At 32.8% G+C, this 27,656-nt stretch overlaps 3 protein-coding genes across 3 annotated transcripts; 2 read left to right on the forward strand and 1 right to left on the reverse strand.

The window, feature by feature from the left end:
- The first annotated feature begins 11,112 nt into the window (after positions 1–11,112).
- Positions 11,113–16,400, forward strand: LOC106367303 (ABC transporter B family member 13). The gene is made up of 9 exons (XM_013807043.3): positions 11,113–11,490; positions 11,577–11,631; positions 11,761–11,936; positions 12,014–12,214; positions 12,631–12,890; positions 12,970–13,510; positions 13,576–14,359; positions 14,625–14,866; positions 14,935–16,400. The coding sequence occupies exons 1-9, from the start codon at positions 11,236–11,238 to the stop codon at positions 16,138–16,140; spliced, it is 3,720 nt and encodes a 1,239-aa protein (XP_013662497.2). The 5' UTR covers positions 11,113–11,235; the 3' UTR covers positions 16,141–16,400.
- Positions 16,401–16,546: 146 nt separating this feature from the next.
- Positions 16,547–17,807, forward strand: LOC106367302 (probable methyltransferase At1g27930). Its single transcript, XM_048740131.1, has one exon. It carries the CDS (start codon positions 16,706–16,708, stop codon positions 17,573–17,575), a length of 870 nt encoding a protein of 289 aa, XP_048596088.1. The 5' UTR covers positions 16,547–16,705; the 3' UTR covers positions 17,576–17,807.
- A 5,266-nt stretch (positions 17,808–23,073) lies between these two features.
- LOC106364658 (65-kDa microtubule-associated protein 8) lies at positions 23,074–26,343 on the reverse strand. The gene is made up of 11 exons (XM_013804187.3): positions 26,128–26,343; positions 25,827–26,030; positions 25,490–25,747; positions 24,903–25,115; positions 24,658–24,813; positions 24,428–24,584; positions 24,185–24,336; positions 24,007–24,094; positions 23,832–23,905; positions 23,610–23,684; positions 23,074–23,525 (listed from the first exon to the last, which is right to left on the reverse strand). Exons 1-11 carry the CDS (start codon positions 26,209–26,211, stop codon positions 23,292–23,294), a joined length of 1,695 nt encoding a protein of 564 aa, XP_013659641.2. The 5' UTR covers positions 26,212–26,343; the 3' UTR covers positions 23,074–23,291.
- Between the last annotated feature and the right edge of the window lie 1,313 nt (positions 26,344–27,656).

The raw sequence follows: 27,656 nt of genomic DNA on the forward strand, positions 1-27,656 counted from the left end.
TAAGGAAAGTCAAGAAAACCCTTGTTTGGAACTATGCTAGGCGCTAGTCGGACGGTGATACCGGACCTAACGAATTACCAAAAAATCAGAGATTAATCGGGGCATACGCGGAGACTAGTTTTTATTATTATTATATTTATTATAATATTTAAATTAAATATATTATAAATATATTAGAATGTAATAGTTTTTTTGTATATTATTATTGAAATTTATATTTATTGGTGTAACAAAAATTATTGTTAGTGTCATATTTTTATTATTTATTAAAAGTATGATTATATACATGACAACATATTTATAAACATCAAAACAAGTCGTGGTCTATTTGTGTTTGATGTTGTCAGTGCCGTATGAGGTACAGGGTCCGATTCTCCGGCAGGGCGTATTCAGTTTTAGACAAAAAAAAAATTAAAACACCTATGAAACAAAGTTCCACATCGGTTAAATATAAGGAGAGGAGAGATGATGAAGATGCCCTATAATAGTCACTGAGATTTGCTTTCATCATATCTTGCAATTGGGTTTCCATAAAGCCCACTGTAAACCCGTTAGTTCAAAATTTATTACGCGGTGATTACGTGGTCAACACAGTTTATTTGGATTAATGCGGATATACGCGGCCCAGCGCCTAGCATGACCGATCTGGTCATAACCGCCACGGTCGGACTCCGAGTAACGCTTAAGCGGCTAGGCAGCCGCGTTTTTGAACAAGGAGTAAACCTAACTTTCCCTGAAGGTCCGAACTATCTGCGTAATCACAAGAAATCAAAAAAGAGATAAATAACAAGATATCGATAGAATGTCGCTCAAAGGCATTTTATTGATTGATAAGAATAAAGTTACATAATTTCGCCGAGAAAAAGATGATAGAGAATTGCTAAAAAAAGAACCCTAGAATAAAGCGGAAAATCGTCCTACGTATGACCTCGCTAGTCGAGCCACAAAAATTCTAAGTATTCTATGCTAACAAGAGTTCTCTATGTCTCAAATCTCGGGTCCTTTGCGTCCTTTGCTCCAGCTCTCCTTTTATATGTATCCAAGGTCGGTGGCCTCTTCCATTTTTGCCTATGGGCCCAAGTTTATCCATTTGCGGAAATATCCCATTTTTCTCCCATCTTCGTAATTATCTTCGAAAACTTGACATTTATCTTTGAAACTTGACATTTATCTTCTCATGCGAGTAAAAGATAAACCGTCATAGTAGTCTTGGGCTCATTCTCGTCTAAAATTGCAAGTGGGGTTCTAGCCACGTCTTTAGACCTCTTTGGGCCATTTTACGACTTTAAGTGTTTTTACGATTTCTTTGAGAAATCACCTTTTGGTATGACGCCGGTTTAAGAGAATTCAAATCAATCATATAGCTGAGGCCATTGGTGTTTTAAGTTAATTGTTGCCGTTTTATACGATCGATTCGAATTTATACGAGAAAACAAGCTTTCACGGTTTTTGTCGTAAAGTTTTAACGGTAACTCTGATCGAGACGAAGCAAGGGATAGTGCGGCCATGGATTCAGAGAGTAGAGCTACGAGGACGCATGGCACTAATGTTTCGGATTGCGTCGGGACAGACCGCAATTGCCATATGGCGAGTGGCCGGGATGAACTGCCTTTCTCGTCGAGTTGGCTGGGACAGATCATACCTCGGCTTTATTCACTTTCTTTCCCGGAAGTTACTCTAAAGAAGTCAGGTCTTCGTAGACTTTCAACTCTCGAAGTAGTTCCGGGGAAGTTTTACATTAGTAGTGATCCTAGCCATTGATTTCGAGATTACCGTTTTTGATCCCAACATGCATGTGATTCTTTATGTCGGTCTGTTGGGTCACTTCTCAAACTCTCTCCTATTGGAAAGCTAAATACATAAAATTCAAAATTATTAATATTTTTTAGAAAAAAATATTAAATTAATTCAAACAAAAAAAAACTGTTTTACACTCTTTGTTGCATGGATTGCTTAGTTTTTTTTATACAACATGATTTAAAAACTGTAGAACTATCACTATCTTGTAGCAAACTAACGAGCTAGTCCTCTTCATAAGCGTGATGCTCTGTATGGAGTATATAGCCTGCTACGGACAATTTTTTCCACCACTCCGATCAGCTGGGATGGTATCACTAGTGGTTTTCCATGTTTTCTGTTGTTGAGTTCTCGCCAGATCGTGTCTCCATGTTTCTGTTGTTGCGTTCTCGCCAGATCGCGTACAGTGTAGTTATTTATTCAGAACTGTTACCCAGAAAAAAACGTTAGAACATATTCCATTTGTTTCAATATTATTCATGTTTAGACATTTCACACCTATTAACAAAATTTATTATTTTCCATAATTTTTATTCAATTGGAAGTTTAATAAAATAGCTATTTTCTTGAAGTTAATAATTTATTATTATTATTTAATAAAATACATTGAAAATATAACTATTTTTTATACAACTTTTTTTCTAAAACATAGATATTTTAAAGCAGAAGTAATACATAATTTGTATTCACACTTGTTTGGAGCAACACAAGACCGGACTGAAAAAATAATAAGATGAAAAAGCTGGCTACAAATATTTATTAGATATCGTTGATCATAGTGTGTCTAATTAGTCGTTCTTTTGGCTAAGCTCGAATATATCAGATAATGACAATTTTATTCAAAATTTATCTGAATTAAACAATTGTTATGTAATTTTAGTTTTTCTTATAATTAGTGTAGGGAACCGGATCTAATTTATCTCATTTGATCTTTTTTTTCTTTATGGGTTGAATGAGTTTTAAATTCAAAATCTGCCGGCTTATATAACCCACAAAATATGATATCCATATCATTCTCGCTAAAATTTGTGAGTAAAAATAATTTAAATTGTAATAAAAATAATATTTAATGATATTATAACAAACTAGATCATTTCTCCGCGCTACGCGCGGATAATATATTTAAATTTGTTACATTTATCATTTTTATTTGTATGTAAATTTTTCTATATTAAATTATATATAACTAATTTTTAAATTTGATTTTTTTTTTATATTTTTAGTTTGAAGTAAATATTTCTATTATATGTAACACAATTAACTAATAAAATATAAAGAATCAAGTCCGAGATTTTAGAGTTATGTAAAAAAAATATAATTATGTATAGAACACAAATTATCTTAGTTTAAAAGATCAGAATCTCATCTCGAATAAATTTACGAAAAGAAAAAGTACTCCAATAACCTACTTAAAATATAAAACCTCCTTTTAAAAAAAAGCGTACTTAATAATATTTTTTTACGTGTAATAGTTGAAAACTGACAATTGAATATCGATCTAGAATATTATTTTAATATATCTAATGTAAAATATTAATTGTAATAAACAAATTTTGAATTTTGTAATATTACATGAATTAGAAGTCATTAAAATCTAAAATCGATTTTATTAACATACTACATTTTTATTCATTTATTATTTTTATGTTACAAAATATTGCTTTAGTTTTATTTGTATATTATTTTTTTAATAATTTAGTTTCTTTTTAAGTAATTTTAAAATTATCAAGAATATAATATATTTAAAATTATTTATTTAAATATATCCAAATATGATGTCTCATTTTTATGTGTGTTTGCGTTGAGCATATTTAATTTGTAATTTGTATATTTAATAACACTTTATTGCGTGTCGTTCTATGGTTTTAATAAATGTGTTGTCATCTCATTTTTATTACTACTAACATGATTTTTTAGTGATCAGTGATAATGTATTTTAAAGTTATGTATTGTATTTTATTGTAATTTTTTAACTCTTCGTGCTGGCACTTTTTTAGAATCATTTTAATTAGATAATAGGTTTCAAGATGTAAATAAAACTGTGTATGTTGTAAATTTAGCATTTTTAGTGTAGCTGAGCACTATCAATTTTATATTATGATTTTATTTTACTAAATCTTTCTTTCTGTGTATTTTTTTGTTTTATTTTGTATTTTTACAATTTTATTGCATTATTCTTTAAATGCAGAGAATTGATATTTCCAATTTTTGTTTCATATACCTTAAAAGTCTTCGGTTGATTTTTGTTTATTTTCTTTCTCCAATTATAGTGTACAGTTCGACCGTTTCTTTTTATTTTGGATCAAACTACTAATATCATCAGATAGAAAAGCTTAAACTCTAAGAATTGAGTGAGTATTTGTGCTAGAGAAAACTGATTTAACCAATAATATAGTGAGATATTATAATATTAGAAGGTATGGAAACTCTTCTATGTTGTCATACGCTGGACATAATTAATTTGTTGTCAATTGATTCTATATTTGTGATAACTGGAAATACATATTTATGTCTTCCTTACATCATCCTTAATTGGTTTACGGTTCGACTATTTCTAACATACTAAGAGTAACATAAAATTAGATGTTGATTATCTCCTCCCAATTAGGAATGCACAGAATGAGAGAAATTCAAGATGAGACCAGTTTACAATTTTGTCCTCATATCTATATAGAGTTAGTTTATAGATTACTCTATCTGTTTCAAAATGTAATCAATTTTAATTAAAATCTGTAATATTTAAAAGTTATTACTTTATAAATCTGTCATTTAATATATAAATTTAATCAATTACACAGTAATTTACATAATTTAATTGGCTACACAATATCCAATAAATATAAAGTTACATTGAAATATAAAAACAATTTATATAGTGAAACAAAAAATACTTTTAAACCATTATATTATAAAACAAAGAGAATATTCAAATTATATTGAACATTAGAATAGTAAAAATCAGAAAAGATGAAATCTCAACGTCGATCATTTACGTTGGCTATGTTATTAACTTTGAAGATAACGTGATGATCAAGAACAAAAAGATCAATTTTTGCTTCAGTCTTTTTTTTTTAATCATTTTATCAAAAAGAAAAAAATAACAGGAAGATGACTAATAAAAAAAGATACAAACAGAGTACTGTAAAAAGGTGTTGATCACAATAGCAAACCATCTCAGAAGGTCCAAGATATGCAATGGCACACGGTAAGAGGTCGCAAAAGCCGGGGCTGCCGAGGCAGAGGTCGTCACGGAGACCAAAACTAAAGTTATTTAGTGAGCTAATAATCCCTCTCTCAATTTCTTCAAATGCTCAGAGTGTTTTGCTTTAATTCTCTAGCTCCATATGATTTTGTCAATCATTTTTCTTTCCCAAGCTTTACTTTGATCTCTATGATGTCAAAACTCATAGCCTTGTAACTTTATTTTCAGCATTGCAATTTAAATATGAAAACCTTTTTTCAAAAAAAAAAATAGCAAACATTATAGTCTCAAAAATAGTCAACTTTATATTAAATATTAGTCAAAAATAATAAAATATATAATATTAATAAATTTCATTTTAAATATAATTTAACTTTTAAAAAATTTATCATTGCACATGGTGCAGAAAAACACCTAGTATTATTTGAATTTCAAAAACTATCTGATGCACTAACTTTTTGTGACAAATCAAATTTAAGGAACTGGGCAATAGATTGAGAAGAGGGATGTGGAGAGGTACAAAGAGTCTTCACTTGATGAGTTATAATGGAGCATTGAAGTGCCATTGTTGTAGTCGTAGGAGTTACACCGGTGAAGTTGGATAGATGAACAGATTTGGAGTCGCTGGAGACGTCTGAGGCAAGTAGGCTAAAGAAAAGGAAGCTATAAGTTATACAATGGGCTGGCTATTTTGATGGGTTTGGATGGTTCGAGACCCATCATCTAAACATTCGCGATGACGTGACAGTTTAATTGGTAGAGAATATTTTATCTTATGTGGCACTCCTACAAAACCTCAAAATTAGTAGCTTTTCTATAGTAGGATAAAGTTATGTTTTTTGGTTCAGTTATATCATTTTGTCCCCATTAATCTACTCCTATTCATGACAAAAGAATTTACTCTTATTCAACCAATCCCTACGACTAACATCACCACCATTATATGAGATAACATAATTAGCTTGATATTACATCACACCTAGTGACTTCACGTGTACAACATTTAACTCATATTAAATACATTTTGGCTTGAGTTCGGATGATGGCTGGAAACGAAATTACGGAGTCGGAGAATGAGGTTGCGCCCACGAAGCCCAATCGTGAATCATGTGATTTTAATTTGAAACCCAATCAGCCAGTGACGTGGCAATTTCATTGGTCCTGAATATTTTGACCTTGTGGATAGCTTTAGGAAGCTTAAAAATAGCCCCTTTTATATAGTGGGATAATGTAAATAATATAACTATAACTAAATTTTTTGTAAATGTTTTGATTTTATCTTTTCTAAGTTTTTTAAAAGAAAAATTATGAAATTTTTATGGATTGCCAATAATGCATGCAGTTAAAATTCATCCAATCCACATTTGCACCACATAAAATAAACTCAATCCTCATTCCCACACATGGTTTAGATTTTTCAATCGATTTGCACCTGTCATGCAATGGGTCAAATGGGATAGGTCCCGCAATTATAACTCAAATTTCCAGTTCTACTCACAATCAACTAATGTGTAAATCACCCATCTCTCAATGTTAATCTAGTTTAATAAATGTTCATAAACACATACTGAAGTTGATTGTTACTATATCCATGATGCTATTCTTGCCGATGTTATCCCTACTACTCATATTTCATCTCAACAGCAATTAACAAAAATTCTTACCATAACTTTGGGATTAAAAAGTGATTTTTTTGGTTGCAGAATATAATGAATCCGGATTCAACACTCTCCTCACAAAGCTTTTCTAAAATTTCATGATAGAGCGATCGACATCAGATTCCACACTGCATGCAAATTAATTCGAGCAAAGTCTTCAAACTCATTTTCCATTACTGCAGAACATGTACTGATGAAGTTGGTCCACAAAAATTAATTAGTAGGGTTTACAACAATAATGAAGACTAGCGAGTGAAAGTTACAGGGTTTTCGTAAGGGATTTGCTACGATATTGTGGTGGACAATAAAACTTAGACCATGATTTTCATTAGTACTGAATTTAACATGGAATTTACGAAGAGTTAGGACTTCAGCAACAGTTTTTTTATTTCCGCTTTCACGTTTAAGATAGTAATAAAGCACCTGTCATCCTGAAGACTTGATATGTTTTACCTGAGGTCTGGCTCATAACATGTTCACAGAAACCCTCAGAACAAAGAAGAGGAATAATTCATTCATATCAAACTTCTTAAGGATTTTGATAAATTATTAGCGGCTGGAAGCACCCGCTTCTTCTGCTTCCTGGTTCTGCTTCTATCCAGGGCCGCCTCTGCATCGATTCAAGAGAAAAGCATAGCTCAAGTCAAACTCAAGTCAAAATCAGAGAATGATTAATGTGATTTAAAGTTAACAAGAGTCAGGATTTTCACAATTAGCAAATTGTAACTACAAATATTGTCGGTATTGTACGTAGTTCTTCACTAGTTCACTAGACATCTAGCTTCTTCTTTTTTAGTTTTTTTGTCAACTCACTAGACATCTAGCTAAGAGATGCCATTTCGTAAGATTATAGTAATATACGTTTGCGGTATTCTTTTTTTTTTTTTTTGATAAAGTTTGCGGTATTCTTTCTTGTAAGCATAAACATAATTTTTGTCTCAGACTCGATTACTTTCGATATATTCGTTTTATTTTTTAAATTTAGTTCACCCGCTGAAACTACATCTAAGTTTTTTGCTTACACAATTACTAACCCGAACCTTCTTCGTCTTTGTGTTGTATGTTTGATCGATCAAATCAAACCACAAATCTTCTCAAGAGTATATATTTAGATCCATTCAATTACACAAACTGAGTTTGGGATTCAGCCCAAACAGTTTACATAGGCGATTCGACTATCTTTAACTTTAGTTGGAAATAAATTTCGGATCTACTTCACTTACTGGTCCACTTTATATCACATATTCGCGAAGCTGGCTGTATCATCTGACATGATATAGAAAAAGAAAAAAATCACACAAATTGTAAATATAGTTTGGTTTAATATTTATACACTTGTTTTACAAAAAAAAAAAAAAATTATACACTAGGATAAGATCATGATGAGTTTATTTGTATATATTATCGATAATATTTTTATATATTTGATCATTTTATTTACACATATACAATGTTTTTTGTTGTTATTATATAATTTATTTTTGATGGACCGGATCAATTTTAATTAAGAATTGTGAAACTAAACTATAATTAATATATCATGGGTTGATCGGATTGAACATTAAACAAATTATGACATAACATCTTTATTTTTTTCACCGAATACATTCTTGAATAAAATGAACAGTATTGTTTCCACAGTTGAATTATTTTGATATTTATCTTTCATACGGTTTTAAATGGTTTAAGATCAACCATCAAATTGATACATGTAATTTTAATGCTTTTAGTCGTATATTGAAGGAAAACTTACATTTTTGAAATTTAAAGTCGTTTTAAGAAATTAAAAATATAACATATAAGAAAAAATCTAACATATAAGAAAAATATAACATATAAGGTTTCCTCATTTTTGTAATTTAAATTTATTTAAAAATTCAAAATATAAAATATAAGAAAAAATCTAATTTGTGTATTATATGGTTAGTGTGATTGTTTAATTTTTTTTTAATAATATAAAATTAAACAAAAATGAAGAAAGACGCAAAAATTGTTATCAAATCTTTATTATTCATAGTCATTAATTGTCATATATATGTTAATCATATTTGGTAATTCCGTAGCTTTATATTAGGTAATTCTGTAGCTTCTTATATTTTGAGTTAATATAATGTTTCTTAGTAATTGAATTTGGATCAACATTTTCTTCAATTGATTTTTAAGCAGTCACGTAAACTAAATTGATATCCTAATTAAGTGACATCTAAGCATGGTCTCTTTTTTAATTAGTACAAAATTAAGGTTACAACTTTTTAAATGATCCATACAGTATTTGCGAATTCTTTTAGTTATTAGTATTGATTAGGTCTGGTCTGGTTTAGTAAATTCAAATCAGGACTCGGTTTAATGTAAGTGGGGCCTGGTTAGCAGAATAAACACGGTTTAGTGTTTTGTATCTCAATATCACTTCACTGTTGATAATTTGGTGTGTTGTTTTTTTCTGAAAGTTTATTTGGTGTGTTATTCCTGTCGGATAATTATTAATCACAGTGTGGGCTCACGGTTTCTGGGGTGCCTGGTCAACAATTAATTTCTAAGCATTTGTAATAATTTTTCAAAAAATATTTTGTATGAGAATTGTTAATAAATTAAGTGATAAAAATATATAAAACAAAATGTAGTTAAAAGTTTTTTAAAATGGAAAACTATGGTTTTTGTATGGTCTCCAGGGTGGTGGCACTACTAGTCCACATGGTTAAGTGCCATGGTTAAGCCGGCACTGGGTGGGTAAGTACATTTCCAAAATAAATTCTATAACTTCAAATACAAAGTTTTTTCTTTTTCAAAAAGAAACTTGAAGGTTTGAGGAGTGGAACTTTATATTTGAAGTTTTACTATTCAAAACTTCAAATTTAAAGTTTCATATTTTTGTTTGTATTTTGGGTCTTACAATATCACGTTCATGATTCTTAAATATTTCCCGTTTATCGTTTAATCCTTAAAATTTTTATATATCATAAACATTTCAACCTTTTTTTATAAATTTAAGTTTTACACATAAAATTAAATAAATTTTAAAAATAAAATTTAAATATTTTTAAACTAGATTTAGACTACAACAATATACAAAAGAAACTTAACAAAACAAAGCTTTTTAAAACAAAATATGCAGACATTACTATTACACAAGTTTAAATATTACATAAACACTAATAATCAGCTAAATTTGATCCGGAACCTCCAAAATCTCCAAAATAATGTTCAAACAAATTTTGTATAAACGAAGATGGTTGTTGTGGTTGTTTTGATGTTTTTCCGTATGACTCTTTCTTGTTCAGATCGATTGTATTCGTGAGTATTAATATCATCAAAAGAAGTTAATTTTTTTCCTCTTTTACTTTCTTATTCAGATCTAATTTACTTACAAGTATTAATATCACCTGATTTCAATAATTTTTTAGTTCGTAATCTACAAATTAAAAAAAAAAGTCATTTCTACTTCGAAATGCACTAATTGATCATATATCCATTACGAGACATGATTTATGGAATAATACGATATTTTGCTTGAAGCATAATATTAATTATGTATTTCTATTTAAAATCTTGTATATTTTTAACACAATTTTAAATCTTATATTTAAATGTAACATTTTATTAATTAATATGGTTGTAATATTTTATATATGTGCTATTTTTTACAATTTTTTTATGAATTTAAATGAATTATGACAAATATAAGGATCATAGTATAAAATATATAGTTTTGAAGTTTTACTTTTAGAGAAAAACACATTTAAACTTCCAATATAGAATTTTAGAAACTTCGAAACAGAGTGTCTTTTGGAGATGATCTAAGTTGTATTGCTTAGCCATCACGTTTATATGTATACTTAACATCAACGCCGAGTGTCTCTCGGAAAATTTCCCAGCGGGATGTATACTTAACATCAACGCCGGAAGTCGTACTCGTGAAAGACTGGTCTCGTCTACTTTGCTTCACTTTTCTAGCTAGTGAACACCAAAGTGTTAACAAAAACTACCAGTGAGTAAAAACTCTCACAACATTATTAACAACCAGCACTGAATATGACATGTACCATTCATAAAGTGTAGATAGTGTAAAATCAACGAATCAAAAGCAGCTGCGTGTTGTGTTCGTAGCACCATTAGTTTCAGACCAGTCATATTAAATTCATTTACCAAAATCATGCATGACCATAATGTTACTATATCAAACCATACTTTATTGTGTTATCAATAGCTACCACATATATGCAAATCCTTTCACATGAAAACGTTATAAAATGAGTGGCTCCACAATGATTATGTATAAGACATTGATATGATCACCAACCTATTATGCTTGCTCATAGCCTTCCCCCATTAATATGATTCTGTGAAAGCTTTAACTCTTAGTTGTCAAAAACAGTTAGAAGGATCGCTTTATAGGTGAGATTAGAGTTCCTTATTAACACTATACATTAAATAAGTGAGGGAGATGGCTCTTTTGTGTAAATTCCGTTGTACCCTTCATCTTTGCTTTCCCCACAAGAAACACACAACCTTAAAACCCTCTCTGCTCATCTATTCGCTCTTCAGTGGTGCTTTTCTCTTTGGTCTCTGTTCTCAGTGACAATGGATAGCACAGAACCTTCCTCTAGTGGAAACATCCATACTGAGACGGACTCAAAGAAGAAAGACTCTGTTTCATTGATGGGTTTGTTTGGCGCAGCAGATAAACTTGATTGCTTTCTGATGATTCTAGGCGGTTTAGGAGCGTGTACTCTTGGCGCTACGCTTCCTCTCTTCTTTGTCTTCTTCGGGAAAATGCTAGACTCTCTTGGCAATCTTTCTACAGATCCTAAAGCCCTCTCTTCCCGCGTTTCAAAGGTCTCTTTCAGAATGAAAATCTTTATGTTCTCATTTGATGTATGGTCATAAGCTCATGAAAGTTGGTGAGTGTTTGTCTTTTTCAGAATGCTCTAGACTTGGTCTACTTAGGACTGGTCACTTTTCTATCAGCCTGGATTGGTTAGTTTCTTGCTACATTGATTGTTATGTTTTTATGTGTTACCAGTGTTCTTAATCGTCTTGTAATATTTCTAGTAATCTATATTATAAATCAGCTTTAAAATAGAGTTATGAGTGGTTTATTGGCAGGAGTTGCATGTTGGACGCAAACAGGGGAAAGACAAACAGCTAGATTGCGCATAAACTATCTCAAAGCAATCTTAGCAAAAGACATTACTTTCTTTGATACAGAAGCTAGAGATTCAAATCTCATTTTCCACATCTCAAGTGATGCTATATTGGTTCAAGATGCAATTGGTGATAAGGTACTCATTCAAGTAAATGAATTAACTTTATATGGACAGAAAATGTAACTAATGAAAAGTGTTTTGTTATGTATCAGACAGGCCATGTATTGCGGTATCTATCTCAGTTCGTAGCCGGATTTGTGGTAGGTTTTTTGTCGGTATGGCAACTTACGCTGCTCACGTTAGCAGTGGTTCCATTGATAGCAATTGCAGGTGGAGGGTACGCTATAATCATGTCTACCATCTCAGAAAAGAGCGAAGCTGCTTATGCTGATGCAGGCAAAGTAGCTGAAGAGGTTTGTTTACATAACAGCGCTGAGATTGTGTCAAATGTTAACTTCTTTATTTACTTGGGCAAAACGTTTCCACCAACAAAATTTAAATAGTAAAAGATATAGTAACATTTTCAGGTTGTCATAAACAACTCTTTTTTTTTTCAAAATGTGAAGGCAAACAACAGTAAATATTATATATATATATTTTTTTTGAACATTTAATATATTATATTTTTCATAAACAATTTTTTTTTTCAAACGCATTCACTTGCATTTGCTACTTTTGCTTACTATTAACAAAGGAGTTTTGTATAAGCTTGATTGTGTATTAAATGCAAAACAAAACACAAAGAAACTATCAAGACCTAAATCTCTTCTTATTCAACTCTTAACACTTGGACTGATCGTGGAAAACTTAATTGTGTATGGATCTTCAGGTTATTTCACAGGTGAGAACAGTGTATGCATTTGTAGGAGAAGAGAAAGCTGTAAACACTTACTCAAACTCTCTCAAGAAAGCTCTGAAACTCTGTAAAAGAAGCGGTCTTGCTAAAGGCTTAGGAGTTGGATTAACATATAGCCTATTGTTTTGTGCTTGGGCTTTGCTTTTGTGGTACGCTAGTCTTCTTGTACGCCACGGCAAAACAAACGGCGCAAAAGCCTTCACAACGATCCTCAATGTCATTTTCAGCGGATTGTAAGTCCAAAAACCCTAAAAATATTTCCTGATTGGTCATCAAACTGCTTACTACAAATCATTTTGTTTGCGTCTCCAGTGCCTTAGGTCAAGCCGCGCCAAGCATATCAGCTATTTCCAAAGGCAGAGTTGCTGCTGCAAATATATTCAGAATGATAGGAAACAAGACTCTTGAAGGTTCTGAAAGATTAGACAACGGAACAACTTTGCAAAATGTAGCTGGGAAGATTGAGTTTCATCAAGTGTCTTTCGCTTATCCTTCAAGACCAAACATGGTGTTTGAGAATCTTAGTTTCACTATACCTTCAGGCAAGACTTTTGCATTTGTCGGTCCAAGTGGTTCAGGGAAAAGCACAATCATATCAATGGTACAACGTTTCTATGAACCTAACTCAGGGGAGATTCTCTTGGATGGAAAGGACATCAAGAGCTTGAAGCTGGACTGGTTGAGGGAGCAGATGGGCTTAGTGAGCCAAGAACCGGCCTTATTCGCCACAACTATAGCTTCCAATATTCTTCTTGGTAAAGAAAATGCTAATATGGATCAGATCATTGAAGCTTCTAAAGCAGCCAACGCAGATTCTTTCATTAAATCATTACCTAATGGTTACAATACTCAGGTATTTACTTAAACTTGCATAGTCTTTTTTCATATATTTACTTATTGTTCTAACCATTGTAATAGGTTGGGGAAGGAGGAACTCAGCTCTCAGGAGGACAGAAGCAGAGGATTGCTATTGCTCGAGCGGTTCTAAGGAATCCAAAGATACTACTATTAGATGAAGCAACAAGCGCACTTGATGCTGAGTCAGAGAAGATTGTGCAGCAAGCACTTGACAATGTTATGGAGAAAAGAACAACACTAGTAGTTGCTCATAGATTGTCCACCATCCGTAATGTGGACAAGATTGTTGTATTGAGAAATGGTCAGGTTGTGGAAACTGGCAGCCACTCAGAACTGCTTTCAAGAGGAGGAGATTACGCGGCTCTTGTGAATGTCCAAGAGACAGAGCCTCAAGAAAACCCTAGATCAATTATGTCGGAAACCGGTAAGTCTCAAGCTGGTTCTTCTAGTTCAAGAAGAGTTTCTAGCTCAAGAAGGACCTCAAGCTTCAGGGAAGTCCAAGAGAAGACTGATAAAGATTCTAATGGAGAAGATTTAAGCTCGTCTTCAACGATATGGGAACTAATAAAGCTGAATGCTCCAGAGTGGCCATATGCGTTACTTGGCTCAATTGGTGCAGTTCTTGCTGGAGCACAAACTCCATTGTTCTCCATGGGGATTGCTTATGTCTTAACCGCGTTTTATTCGCCCTCTCCTAGTGTGATCAAACGTGATGTTGAAAAGGTAGCTATTGTCTTTGTTGGGATTGCAGTTGTAACAGCTCCTATCTATCTCCTTCAGCATTACTTCTACACACTTATGGGAGAGCGTCTTACTTCCAGGGTGCGCTTATCCCTCTTTTCAGGTAAACACCAATCATACAAGTTAAACACTTTGTTTTTGAATGTCTAGAGGTTCTGGCCCGTACATCCTTTAGGACGAGGCTTATACTATTTTAAATTAACTCTATTTATTAGAGTAGACTCCTTCCAACGAGAATTGAACCCATGACCCTTTAAATCCCTACTAGGTAATCGAAGAGTTTTACCGACTAGACCAGCTCCTTGTTGGTTAAGTTAAACATATTTGCTTTGAGAAAGAGTTTCTTGAATGTTTGTCTTTTTTGACAGCGATTCTTTCAAATGAGATTGGATGGTTTGATTTAGATGAGAACAACACTGGCTCGCTCACTTCAATCTTGGCTGCCGATGCTACTTTGGTGAGGAGTGCTCTAGCTGATCGCCTCTCGACAATAGTTCAGAACCTCTCTCTTACAGTGACAGCACTAGCAATAGCCTTTTACTACAGTTGGCGTGTTGCAGCTGTAGTAACTTCTTGTTTCCCTCTTCTCATTGCTGCTGCACTTACCGAGGTACACACAAAAACAAAGATCATGTCAACCATATTCTGAATCTTGAATCTTGAAATATGTTGTTACAGCAACTGTTTCTAAAAGGCTTTGGAGGAGATTATACAAGGGCTTACTCTAGGGCAACTTCAGTGGCGCGTGAGGCTATTGAGAATATAAGAACTGTGGCTTCCTTTGGCGCTGAAAAGCAGATCTCAGAGCAGTTTGCTTGTGAGCTAAGCAAACCAACCAAGAGTTCCTTTTTGAGAGGCCATATCTCTGGAATTGGATATGGTTTTTCTCAGTTTCTTGCCTTCTGTTCATACGCTCTTGGTCTCTGGTACGTCTCGGTTTTGATTAAGCACAAGGAGACTAATTTTTCGGATAGTATCAAGTCTTTCATGGTGTTGATCGTCACGGCTTTCTCAGTAGCGGAAACCCTTGCTTTGACACCAGATATCGTGAAGGGCACGCAAGCACTCGGCTCGGTTTTCAGGGTTTTGCATAGAGAGACTGAGATACCTCCAGATCAGCCTAACTCAAGATTGGTCACTCAGATCAAAGGAGATATAGAATTTAGAAACGTGAGCTTTGCGTATCCCGCAAGACTTGATATTCCCATTTTTCAAAACCTAAACCTAAGAGTCTCAGCCGGGAAAAGTCTTGCGGTCGTGGGACCTAGTGGTTCGGGCAAGAGCACGGTGATCGGTCTGATTATGAGATTTTATGATGCAGACAAAGGAAATATCTGTATCGATGGGAAAGACATAAGAACCCTAAACCTACGTAGCTTGCGGAAGAAGCTAGCGTTAGTTCAGCAAGAACCAGCTCTGTTTTCAACAACCATTTACGAGAACATCAAGTACGGGAACGAGAACGCGTCGGAGGCGGAGATAATCGAAGCCGCGAAAGCTGCGAACGCGCACGAGTTCATAAGCAGGATGGAAGAAGGGTACAAGACGCACGTGGGTGAAAAGGGAGTGCAGTTATCAGGTGGTCAGAAACAGAGAGTGGCTATCGCTAGGGCTGTTCTAAAGAATCCTTCAGTGCTTCTCCTTGATGAGGCAACGAGTGCTTTGGACACGACCTCGGAGAAACTGGTCCAAGAGGCGCTTGACAAGCTTATGAAGGGACGAACCACGGTGCTGGTGGCTCATAGGCTCTCGACCATAAGAAAAGCAGACACGATCGCTGTGTTGCACAAAGGAAGAGTTGTGGAGAAGGGAAGTCATAGAGAGCTTGTTTCCATATCTAATGGACATTATAAGCAATTGACAAGTCTTCAAGAAGTGGTATGACTTACGACCGTTGAAGTTTCTTCTGCCATTTTTAATTTGATTAGTATATATATACACAAACACACACTACATTATATGATTGGTTATACTATTGTGTCAAGAAATATCAAAACTCACAAACTTTTGCAAAACATTTAAGGAAAATAAAATAGCACAGGATGTAATGTAATGTATTGGCCTGCTCTTCAAAATGAATGGGTTTGCTTGATATTTTCTTGTGACAAATCTTATTTTATTTGGGAGTGGACTATCTTGTTAAATGTTATCTCTCGCAGGACAACGTGGGCACGAAAAGACATATTTGAATAAAATATCATATGTCAGCTGAATGAACCAGAATTACATGTCTTGCTCACATCATCTACTTTAACTAAAGCTACTTGAATGGTCGGATACGGACACGTGTCACTAAACAAAACGCCCTCTTCCTAGGAAAAATATCACAAAATTTTTCTAACTCATTTCTCCCCAATCAAGAACTCTATTTACATTTCTATATCCTCACTTCGAGGTCTTGACCGGAGAAAACACACACAAAAAGAATAAGTCAGATCTGAGATCAAAGATGAGCAACTTAATCCCACCTGAGAAACGATGGATCATCACCACCGTATTACTAGCCGGTCTAGTAGGCGGCGCTCTACTCTTCACAAGCTTCTTACGAGCCGCGGACGACGCTTTCTTCCTCTGCTCCACCGCCAGCGCCAAAAGCCGAGCTGTAGCCGCCGCGGCTGATTACGCAGCGACACCGATCCAGCTCCAAGCCATCGTCCACTACGCGACCTCCACGGTGGTCCCGCAACAGAACATGGCCGAGATCTCGATCTCTTTCAACGTCTTGAAAGAGCTAGCTCCGGCCAACTTCCTCGTCTTCGGACTGGGCCGCGACTCGCTCATGTGGGCTTCTCTCAACCCACGAGGCAAAACGTTGTTCCTCGAGGAAGATCTCGAGTGGTTCCAGAAAGTGACCAAAGACTCTCCTTTCCTCCGTGCGCATCACGTGCGTTACAGGACGCAGCTACAAGAAGCCGACAGGCTTCTACGCTCTTACAAAACGGAGCCGAGCTGTTTCCCGGCGAAATCTTATCTCCGAGGGAACGAGCGTTGCAAGCTCGCTCTCACCGGACTTCCTGATGAGTTCTACGATACGGAGTGGGATCTGATCATGGTCGACGCTCCTAAAGGCTACTTCGCCGAAGCTCCGGGAAGAATGGCGGCGATTTACTCGGCGGCGGTTATGGCTAGGAACAGGAAGAAGCCTGGAGTCACTCACGTGTTCTTGCACGATGTTAACAGGAGGGTGGAGAAGACTTTCGCCAACGAGTTTTTATGCCGGAAGTACAGAGTTCATGCCGCCGGGAGGTTGTGGCATTTCGCGATTCCTCCGGTGGCTGCAAACGCTACAATCGACGGTGGCGATTACAGGTTTTGTTAAGATCGTGACACGTCTTGTATTATTTCCTCTTTTGCCCTTTTTATTATCTCTTTTTTCGTTACTTGCGGGGATCTTGTTACACAGGGTTCACTTATTATCTGATTTAATGCCTACAGTTTTGGATCTACATCCCGTGTTTTGGCTTAATGTCTCGTTATTGTTAGTGACGTTGACTTTCTGTAAGGGCATTTTTCACACCATACTATATGATAATGTGACATTTATATCTTAAGAGGAAGCTAAATAATTTCCTTTAGATATATCATAAATAGTAAAGTAGCAAATCTGGCAACTCGTTTACGACTTTATATCAGCCCGAGTCTTAACTCATTAAAACGTTTCTACTTTTACCAGTCTAGTTTGGCCAGACTTTTCTTTATGTGAAAAGTAGGTTTTGCATATTGATTTTGTAATTTACCTTACGAAAAATAATGAAAAGGAAATTAGAGATATGACGACAAGAATCTATACCATTAAACACACAAAAGGAAAGGAAATAAAAATGTTCAAGTGGAAATGAAAACGAACAAGATGTCTCCTAAAATATCTTGTAACTTTTAACTTTTACGTACAACCCAAACAGTCACCGTATTCGGATCGTGCCTATTTTTGTAACGTTGTTTAGGTATTTTAAATAAAATAGGGTTAATTTGCTGTATAGCCAAATTCAAAGTAAAAATCAAGAATATGTTAATGATTTTGACATAATTAACTCATTGACATTTAACGATCATTTCATCCGGTTATATCTTTATCCTTTGTAAGTATCCGGTAAAAAAAAAGAAAAAAAAGAATGACATTGTACGACACAAATGAAACACAGCTATTTGCTATTTCCTCGTGTAATGTCACACACGTCATAAACTTATTTACCACATATATATGCATTGTAGACGGTAAAATAAATGGTTAAAAATGAATGTAACATATCATATAAGGAATAGCATTAATTCATTCTATGAGAGATCAGATTGATTGTGCTTCAAACAACTTGAAATGTATAGTCACATGGTTTGAAAGTTTACGAGTGTTCTATTCCAAATCGTCGAAATAGTATAGGACTTCAACCCCACCGTAAATACTGAACCACAACCAAATCCCTAATTACTAAATTTAAACCCTAATCACTAACTCTAAACCCAAATATAATAATATAATATTGAAATATGCTATTTTTATATATAAGACACAATATGAAGCCTCCACAAATAGTATGGAAGATGTAGTCTATTCCATTTACATTAATTGAACACCAATGTAAAATAGTACGAAAAAATAAATCTTTGTTGATGAAAATGAAGAGACCGCGTTTCAATTTCCGACTGATCCGGCTTTAGATGTGAAGAAATTTGTCAACAATCTTATTAATTAAGAGATCTTTGGAAATTAAAAAAAAAAAAAACAGAAAACAAAAGTTGAAGAGGTTGAGACAGTAGATGTTAAGGGTGTTTTGGTATATAACACACAAAATACGTTGAATATCACAATCAACTTTTTTTTAGTTATCCAGCGAATTATTAAATGTTTGAAGGTTATACAATGCAATTCTCCAATAAAATATGCATACTTGATCCAAAATAAATAAATAAATGAAAATAAAATATGCATAATATTTATTTATTTTTGTTTAGTTTAGTTTTATATTATTTTAGTTAAGCATGTTAATTATGATTTATTGAGTTGTGATGTTTAAATGTACTCGATTTTGCAGAATATTACTTTGAAATGATATTCGTTGCTAAAAATTATAGTTTGGTTTTAATTGGATGTAGTTAGTTTCTTATTTCTTGTATGGTTATTTAATTATAATTTTGTTTTTTGTTTTTATTTTATTATCACAATTCACGTATAAAATTTATAAAAAATAAAACTGAAAAATTGAAAAATATTGTTTAAAATCAGTTTAAAATTTCATTATTAAAATATAACTTTACATTTAAAAATTACACATAAAAATAAATTCAATTAAAGCTATCTAATGTTTTAGAAAAATTTCTTGTAAATAAAATATTTGGTTTTCTCTTGTGAAGACAACACTAAGTAAAAGTTTTATGAAACCACATTCTGAACTGAAATATCAATTTTGGCAGAGTACCAAAAATTACAAATACTAAAGCTTTAGCTGGCTCTATTACATGTTATAAATGCTGCCTCCATAAAATGTTTAGTTAACTAAGTTATTTGAAGTCTTCTTTTGTATATAGTCATTTTATGATATTCAGTTTGATTTTTCATTTATTCAAAGATGAATTAATTCTCCATACCAAAAAGACGGGTGTGTTTTTAACAGAGAAAATATAATTTTCGTGAATAAAGTAAATTCTTAGATATTGAAAGATTTATGTTTATGGTTCAAACTTAAAAGAATTAGTTGTTTATTTATATAAAGACTAGTATTGGTCCCATGCTACGCATGGGAGTATTTTTGGCTTACAAATAAAAGTAAAATAAATGTTTAATTACATATAATTAAAAATGACATGTAACTTTGATTTATCAGGAGATAAGTATTAACACATTATAATTAATTAGATTTTCTTAAATTTTGTTAAATTTATTTTAATTAGCTTGTTGGATACAAATATTACTTTGATGCTTTCCTGTTTTACTTTTATGTCTTGTTCTTTTTCCATATTTTCCTAATTCTTAACATACAATCTATGCTTCTTAGTTTATTACATCTAGTCATTTATATAGTATCTCCATCTGTAAACAGTAAGAATCATATGTAACAGAGAAACATCATATCATGAAAGCAAATCAAACGGTTAAACAATCAAGTTATCAAAGTTGCTACTAACACGTAGCTGCTAATACAAACAAAGTTACTGCAAGAACTACAATAATACAAACACGTAGCTGCTACTACATACCTATGTTAATTTTGTCTTAGAATTTAAGCAGCCTTCCAATGAAATATTGATTTTGCCATCTTAAACAGGTCATGTTTCTCTTGTCCTAATTGTACATAAACAAACTTTTTACTGAATATTTGAAAAACTAAAACTCTAAGGCAGTAGCAAAGTACTCACGTAGTCTGAAGGATGTTTTCAACCTATTGTACAGGAAAACAACAATATAATTAAGTCGATTCTTTAGTAATGAATTAGTGGAAGGGTATTCACCTTTTATCCAAAGCCTTTCTTCTAATCCCACCACGTCTTCTTTCTATCTTCCTCCTTTTTTATCCAAAATCTTTTTGTTTCTGGTTGAATATCTCCAGCAATGCAAATCTACCAAATTGACTCTAGAACCTTCCAAGCTTTAAACTGGTTTTGATAAATATATGTAGTGCTCTCCAAAAGTCAGTGAAACCGTACAAATAGAAGGAATATGGGTTGGTGGCATCTGTTTTCTACGCCTCAAATTATGGATTAGAGTTTTGAAACTAAAAAGAGTATAGACCTTTTAATTTTGTTATGATCGATGAGAGTTTCTCAGATGTTTGTTTCCAGATCTGAGAAATATATAAGTATGGAAAAAAGATCATGGACAAAGGAGCAAGATCGTGGATTTGTGGAATTGTTATTTAGAAACCGTTAGATAGTTATTTTTTTCCAACTATTATTTTTTTAATTGATTATTTTTTTATTTTGTAAATATTTTCCACATGTCAAGTTTTGATTCGTTGAGTGACTTGTGCTTTAGTATATAAGGGATATGAACATCCATATCTCCTATATTTTTGGTTGAGAATTTTTAATTATAGAGGAAAATTATTGATTTAAAAATTAAAAAGTAATTATGATGTTCAAGTAACATAAAAATTTATAAATAAGATTTAAAAAATTATATCCTACAACAAAATGTCTCTAATTAACATGACCAAATTTCTAAATAAGAAAAAAATATCTTAAAAAGATATTTCTGATTAATTTGATGTATTTATTTTAGTAATGTGATATTATAAATTTTAATGTCATTAAAAACATATTTAACCAACGTGATTTAGGAAAAACATATTGTCTTTTTATATAAATTTAGTTTTTGAGTTATATAAAAGGAAATTCGATTTTATTAAATTACATGTTTTTAAAATGTTATATATTTGTTAAAGATTTGGAAACAAATATTAAAAATGTTAATTAAATATTAATAATGATATTTTAATAATAAATTTTATTCACTAAAGATATCACTGTAATTAATCATTTTAAAAATTAACGTGAATGCGACACATAAAAAACTGATTTCTCAAATAATATTATAGAGATATACTACATTTGATATATTATATGGGTTATTTTAGGAGATAGCAATAAAAATAATTAAATAATTTTTCAAAAACCAAAATAATTAAAAAATAATAATAATAACGTCAACTTTACCGACATTAAAAACGCTAACTAAACCCTAAATCCAGACCGTAACCCTAAATCCTACATCTAAACCCGAATTCTATACCCTAAAACCCAAACCTAAACCCTAAACCCAAACCTATACCCTAAATCCAAACCATATACCATAAAACCTAAACCCAAAACCCAAATTCTATACCCTAAAACACAAACCTATACCCTAAACCCGAACCCTATACTCTAAATCCAAACCCTATACCTTAAAACCTAAACCCTAGATTCAAACTCTATACCCTAAACCCAAACCCTATACCCTAAACTATAAACCCTAGATCTTAAATCCTAAACCCAAACATTAAACCCTAAATTCAACCTTAAACCCTAAACCCAATTCTATACCCTAAATCATGAACTTAAATTGTAGATTCTATATCCAAACCTTAAATTCTAAAAGAACAATATCAACATTAATCTAAATATTTAAGTTTTGGATATGGGTATAGGATTTACAATTTAGATTTAGGGTCTAGGATTTGAGTTTAGGATATAGGGTTTGGATTTATGGTTTATGGTTTAAATTTAGGATTTAAGGTTTGGGTTTAGGATTTAAGATCTAGGGTTTAGGGTTTAGAATTTAGGATCTAGAGTTTGAATTTAGGGTATATAGTTTGGGTTTAGGGTTTAGGTTTTAAGGTATAAGGTTTGGATTTAGAGTATAGGGTTTGGGTTTAAGGTTTAGGTTCGGGTTTTAGGGTATAGTATTTGGGTTTAGGGTTTAGGTTTTAACGTACAGGGTTTATATTTAGGGTATAGGATTTGGGTTTAGGGTTTAGGTTTGGGTTTAAGGGTATAGAGTTTGAGTTTAAGGTTTAGAGTTTAGGGTTTAAGGTTACGGTTTGGATTTAGGGTATAGGGTTTGGGTTTTAGGGTATAGAGTTTAGGTTTAGTATTTAGAATTTAGGGTTTAAGATTACGGTTTGGATTTAGGGTTTAGTTGGCGTTTTTAACGTCGTTAAAATTGGCGTTATTATTATTATTTTTAACTATTTTGATTTTTAAAAATTATTTAATTGTTTTTATCTATTAATTTATGTGGCATTATAATTGGTTTTTAGAGGTGAGATGAACTTAAAGGTTCACTAAGTTTTGTTCAAAGAAAATATATGAATAACTCTAAGCGAAACAAAGAGTGGATTCATCTACGCCTCATCATCAAGATTGTGTTTTTCATAATGAAACAGACAGATTGATGTTTGGTCCTGAAAGTGATAACTCAAGTCTTGTTACAGGATAATAATACCTTTTTTTATTTTGTTTTCGAATTTAAACACACACAAATGAAGTCAGGGAGACAATATGATACAGCAGAAGCTCTGTTTTCATCACGGAGAATGCTGCCAAGAAGCAAGACTGTGCGCCTAAGGCCATGTGTTTTTGATGATCACTGAAGACTCTCTTCTTAAAGATGTGCCAAGAGCTGTGTAACTAGTATTATTGTTGAATCCTCTTGAAAGTTTTCTGTTTAAAGGACTTGCACTGCCGTATCCACCATTGATGCTTCGGTTCGAGATACGGCGATTGCTACTAGCTGGTCTTGCCACATAAAAGTTATCTTGCTGGGCTACAGGTGGTGGAATGATCTTTTTCTTTTCCTGCATTGCCGAATCAATATATAGTCAAGCAGGTTCAAGTAGAGATATATAATTCATCTTCACATATTTGTGAGAGAGACTAACCCGGAGCCTTAGCTTCTCCACCTCCTTTTCCTGCCTCAGATTACTGTATTCTTGTAACATTGCAATAAGAGGTTCCTGAAAGAAGCCACAAAAGGATATTTTTATTGATTTTTTTTTTGAATGAACCAAATACTACTCTCCAATCACATTTAACCACATAGAGTTCTGATGGGATCCAATGCATTAGTGATTGTATTATATGTAGGCATAAATTTGTGTCACCTCATTGTACAAGAAGACCTTCTGTCTTTCTGCTTCCCAGATCTTAGTCTTTACCAATATTGATTCCACTAATCCTGGTGTCAACATCATAGTATGTTAAGTCTAAAGCTTAAGAATAAGATGTATATACATGTTCATGTTCATGTCCAAATGTCATTTGTTCTGTTTCTATTACCTGTGATTTTGCTGACTTCTTTGCGTGCCCGTTCCGCTCGCCTTAGATTTTTATGAGCATTTCTACTTACTGAGTATCGGTTCTCGTCCTGTGACAAGATAAGAGTTTGTTGCATGAGTTAGACTACAGAGATGAAATGCAGCTGTTGTCGCAGAAGAGCAATAGTGTAACGCAAAACCTGGTCATATTCTTCTAGCCAACGCTCTTCATCTCGTGCTAACATCCACCTATCCACCTTTTCAATTATTACTTTTCTACTTGCTGCTTCTTCCTTTGCTCTCGCTATCTTTTCATCCATGGCATTAAGAAGCTCAATGTGGTCAATTTCACCTTTAATATAGATCAATATTAAACTCTGCAATGAGTTTGAGGTATATACACAAGACATGAAGCAGTTGCCGAAGGTTAGAGTTAGTCTCACCAGAGTCTACTAGGTTTATTATATCTCCCACTTCTGTTGATGGAGTTTCCATATGTGATATGTTGCATGTAGTCTCTAGCTCCTTTTGTTTCTTGAGGAAAAGTTCTTTGGTTTTGCTTGCTTTCAGTTGATCTAGTCTCTTGACTTCAGCCTCAGCCTTTTGCATGAAAGTAAAGGTAATTATGTTACGTCATCTATCATTGGTATGCAACCTTTGTATATACACGTACCTGCTGAATTATGCCAGATGTAATGCTTCCAGGAGCACACACGTCTGATGGTTCGAATGACAGTAACTCAATGACGTGAGAAAACTTCTGACGATCTTCATAAGATGCATCCATTAGATTCCACAGGTTCGATAAAGCTCTACCAAGATGGTGAATCTGCCAGTCGTAACATGTTCATAAATATGTGAGTCTCTTGACTAAAAGTGCTAGAAAATGTATTAAAAACATGTGTATTTAGCTTCAACCTTTTCAAGGCGCTTCTGTTTTTCCTCTTCAAGAGACACAACAGTGCCATTAAGCTTCTTTAAGATATCATCACTGATGTTTTTGGATATTCCATAGAGATCATTCAAGCTTGGATGGATCTTTGTTATGATCATAGATGCTTCTGTTTCCAAGGTTGCTGACAGGTCTCGAATGGCGCATATATATATTTCAACCTTCTGCAGTCTTTCATTCTTGGTGAGACAAAAACAATATAATGGATAAGTCAGAACAGTCTTATATAGTTAAAGCAAGGCACAACCCACAACCCACAAATCGTTGTGTTACCAAATTAGTACGCATGTTTTAGAAAGAAAAAAATGTTTTCAAAATGATGCATTTTGTATTTTCAATGCATATTATATCAACTAACAATGGTTAATTATAAATTCAACAAAATTTTAATTACATTTACAAAAAAATTATGGTTATAACTATAAAATTATGAGAAATAAATAATCACAAAAAAGTTATGCATTTAATACTGAAACTTAAAATGTTTTATCAACATGTGTAAAAAATCTAAAACATGTATCAGTTTTAAACAGAGAGAATATTACATATGTACCTTCTCATCATGGAGTCTATGGAGTTCATTCTGATACTCCTCCAGTTTCTTTATAGAAAGATCGTTGTCGTCTATCTTTATATTCGTAGATGACTCTTCATATGTTGATCTTCCTGCTATTTCTGCTGAAATCTTCTGAATCTCCCCTTTAACAGACCTGACCTGCTTCACTCTCTCGTCTTTCCTCAGCCTCATCTCACGCAGTGCAGGGGCAATAGCATCCAGCTGCTCCCTCAGTGTTCCTTCCTTTTTCTCTGGCTGTATAAAGAATGACAACAACATAAGTTATCTGAAAATGTTGCCTAGTCTTGGCTTTGTTTTAGAATGAAGATTTTACCCTTCCGGGTACTGATCTTTCACCGAGGCACAAAAGAAGATGGGTGAGTTCAGCTTCAGATTCCGCCAGCTCTTGATGTAGACGAGACCTTGCAATATTGGCATGGTCAACTTTTCTACGGTAAGCCTCTACACATTCCTGCTCAATATCGAGTAACACTTTCTCTCTCTCAAACTTATCTTCTCCAACTTCATCCCATATCATCTGTGTACAAAACAGTGAGAGCATCCTTACGTCACAATACTCTTTTAACTACATGAACCATTTTACTTGAAAGAAGCATATAATATAACAAACTTGCCTGTAACTCTTTGAGCAAATATCCGCAGGACATATCTAACAATGAGGAGCTTCTCATGCCTATAGGTATCTGAAGGGAACCCATCTTCTGATGGATGAATTCTCCCGTATTGGGATTGAGGTATGATCAGGTTTGTGGTATTGGTGGTGCTGGTTTTGCTTTGAAGACAAGAGTGAAAGTGACACATATTCTGCTATAGAGACTTCCTGTTTAAGTGATTGCTCTTCCGCATCTCCCTCCTCTTCCATGATTCTTCAGTTTATGTCTCTTTCTCTTTATCTTTCTCAACTTATTTTTATTTATCTAAATTTGGTAAAGTTTAGAGGTCGCTTTAGTGATGCGTTTGTTTCTGCTATATGAAAAGCCAGAGAGAGAGAGAGAGAGAGAGAGAGAGATGTTATTGTTTATATAACAGTAACTTGATTCCTAAGCAAGCTCTGGTGGTTTCTAACCTTTTTGCTTATTAAATCAAAATCTCTGTTGATTTCTTCACCATGTGGGTTCTTACAAATGATCTTTGCCTTTTCTTTTCATGGATTAGGTAAAGTTTTCTGGTTCAAGTTCATTTGATTTTGTCTCCTGTAGTACCAAAGATAGAGAATGCTCATATGATTAATTCAGTTTCATTTGTATGTGTGTTTAATAAGTTGCTTTCTTTCAATTTTATAATTAAATACAAATAACAGTAAATCTGTATTATCAACCACAATGATCTCTAAACGTCCTAGATGAACCTGTCCTTGCAATTCTGTTGCGGAAGACCATCTTAAAATTATATTTTCTTTAAATTGTTACGCGTGGACAATTATCCTTTATAGTTTATAATGACTTGTTTTATACGTCTCTTAAATAAATTCGTAGAGGAGACCTTCAACTAACTAACCAATACTATATCCTAATACTAGATTTTCGCCCGCAGATCCGTGCAGATAGATTATCATTTTAAAAATATATAATAAATATTTTTGCAAATATTTTAAAGATATGATTTATATTTTAGTGTTATATATTGTATAAATCTATAATGTTATTGGTTATGTTTCTTATTTCGATATTATTAATGTATAATGATTTGTTTTATATATTTTACTTTATTATTAATGTTATTATATACTAATATATTTTTGAGTTTGGTAAAATAAATTCATAGTATATAATCAAATTGAGAATCTCCTTCATTTTTTCTAAATTTTAACAGATTGAATACAATACATTTTAAAATTTTATTTAGTTATACTATAGAAATTATATATTTTTAACGTAATTTATATTTCTATGTTATTTATTTTAGTTTATTTTGTGAATTTATAAGTAAATACATTATAATAATACTATATTATTAATTATGAAATCAATCGCTGTATTAATTTAAAAGTATTTTAAAACTTTGTTAAGATTTTGTTAGATTTTTTTTCAGCAAATTTTGTTATAAGTAAAAGTAAAATTTAAATTTACAATTAAAATTTATTTATTAATATCTATATAATTTATATATATATATATTAAATAGATTAATTTAAATAATTTTT

The sequence above is a fragment of the Brassica napus genome, chromosome A9, assembly GCF_020379485.1.
Source record: "Brassica napus cultivar Da-Ae chromosome A9, Da-Ae, whole genome shotgun sequence".
Taxonomy (NCBI): domain Eukaryota; kingdom Viridiplantae; phylum Streptophyta; class Magnoliopsida; order Brassicales; family Brassicaceae; genus Brassica; species Brassica napus.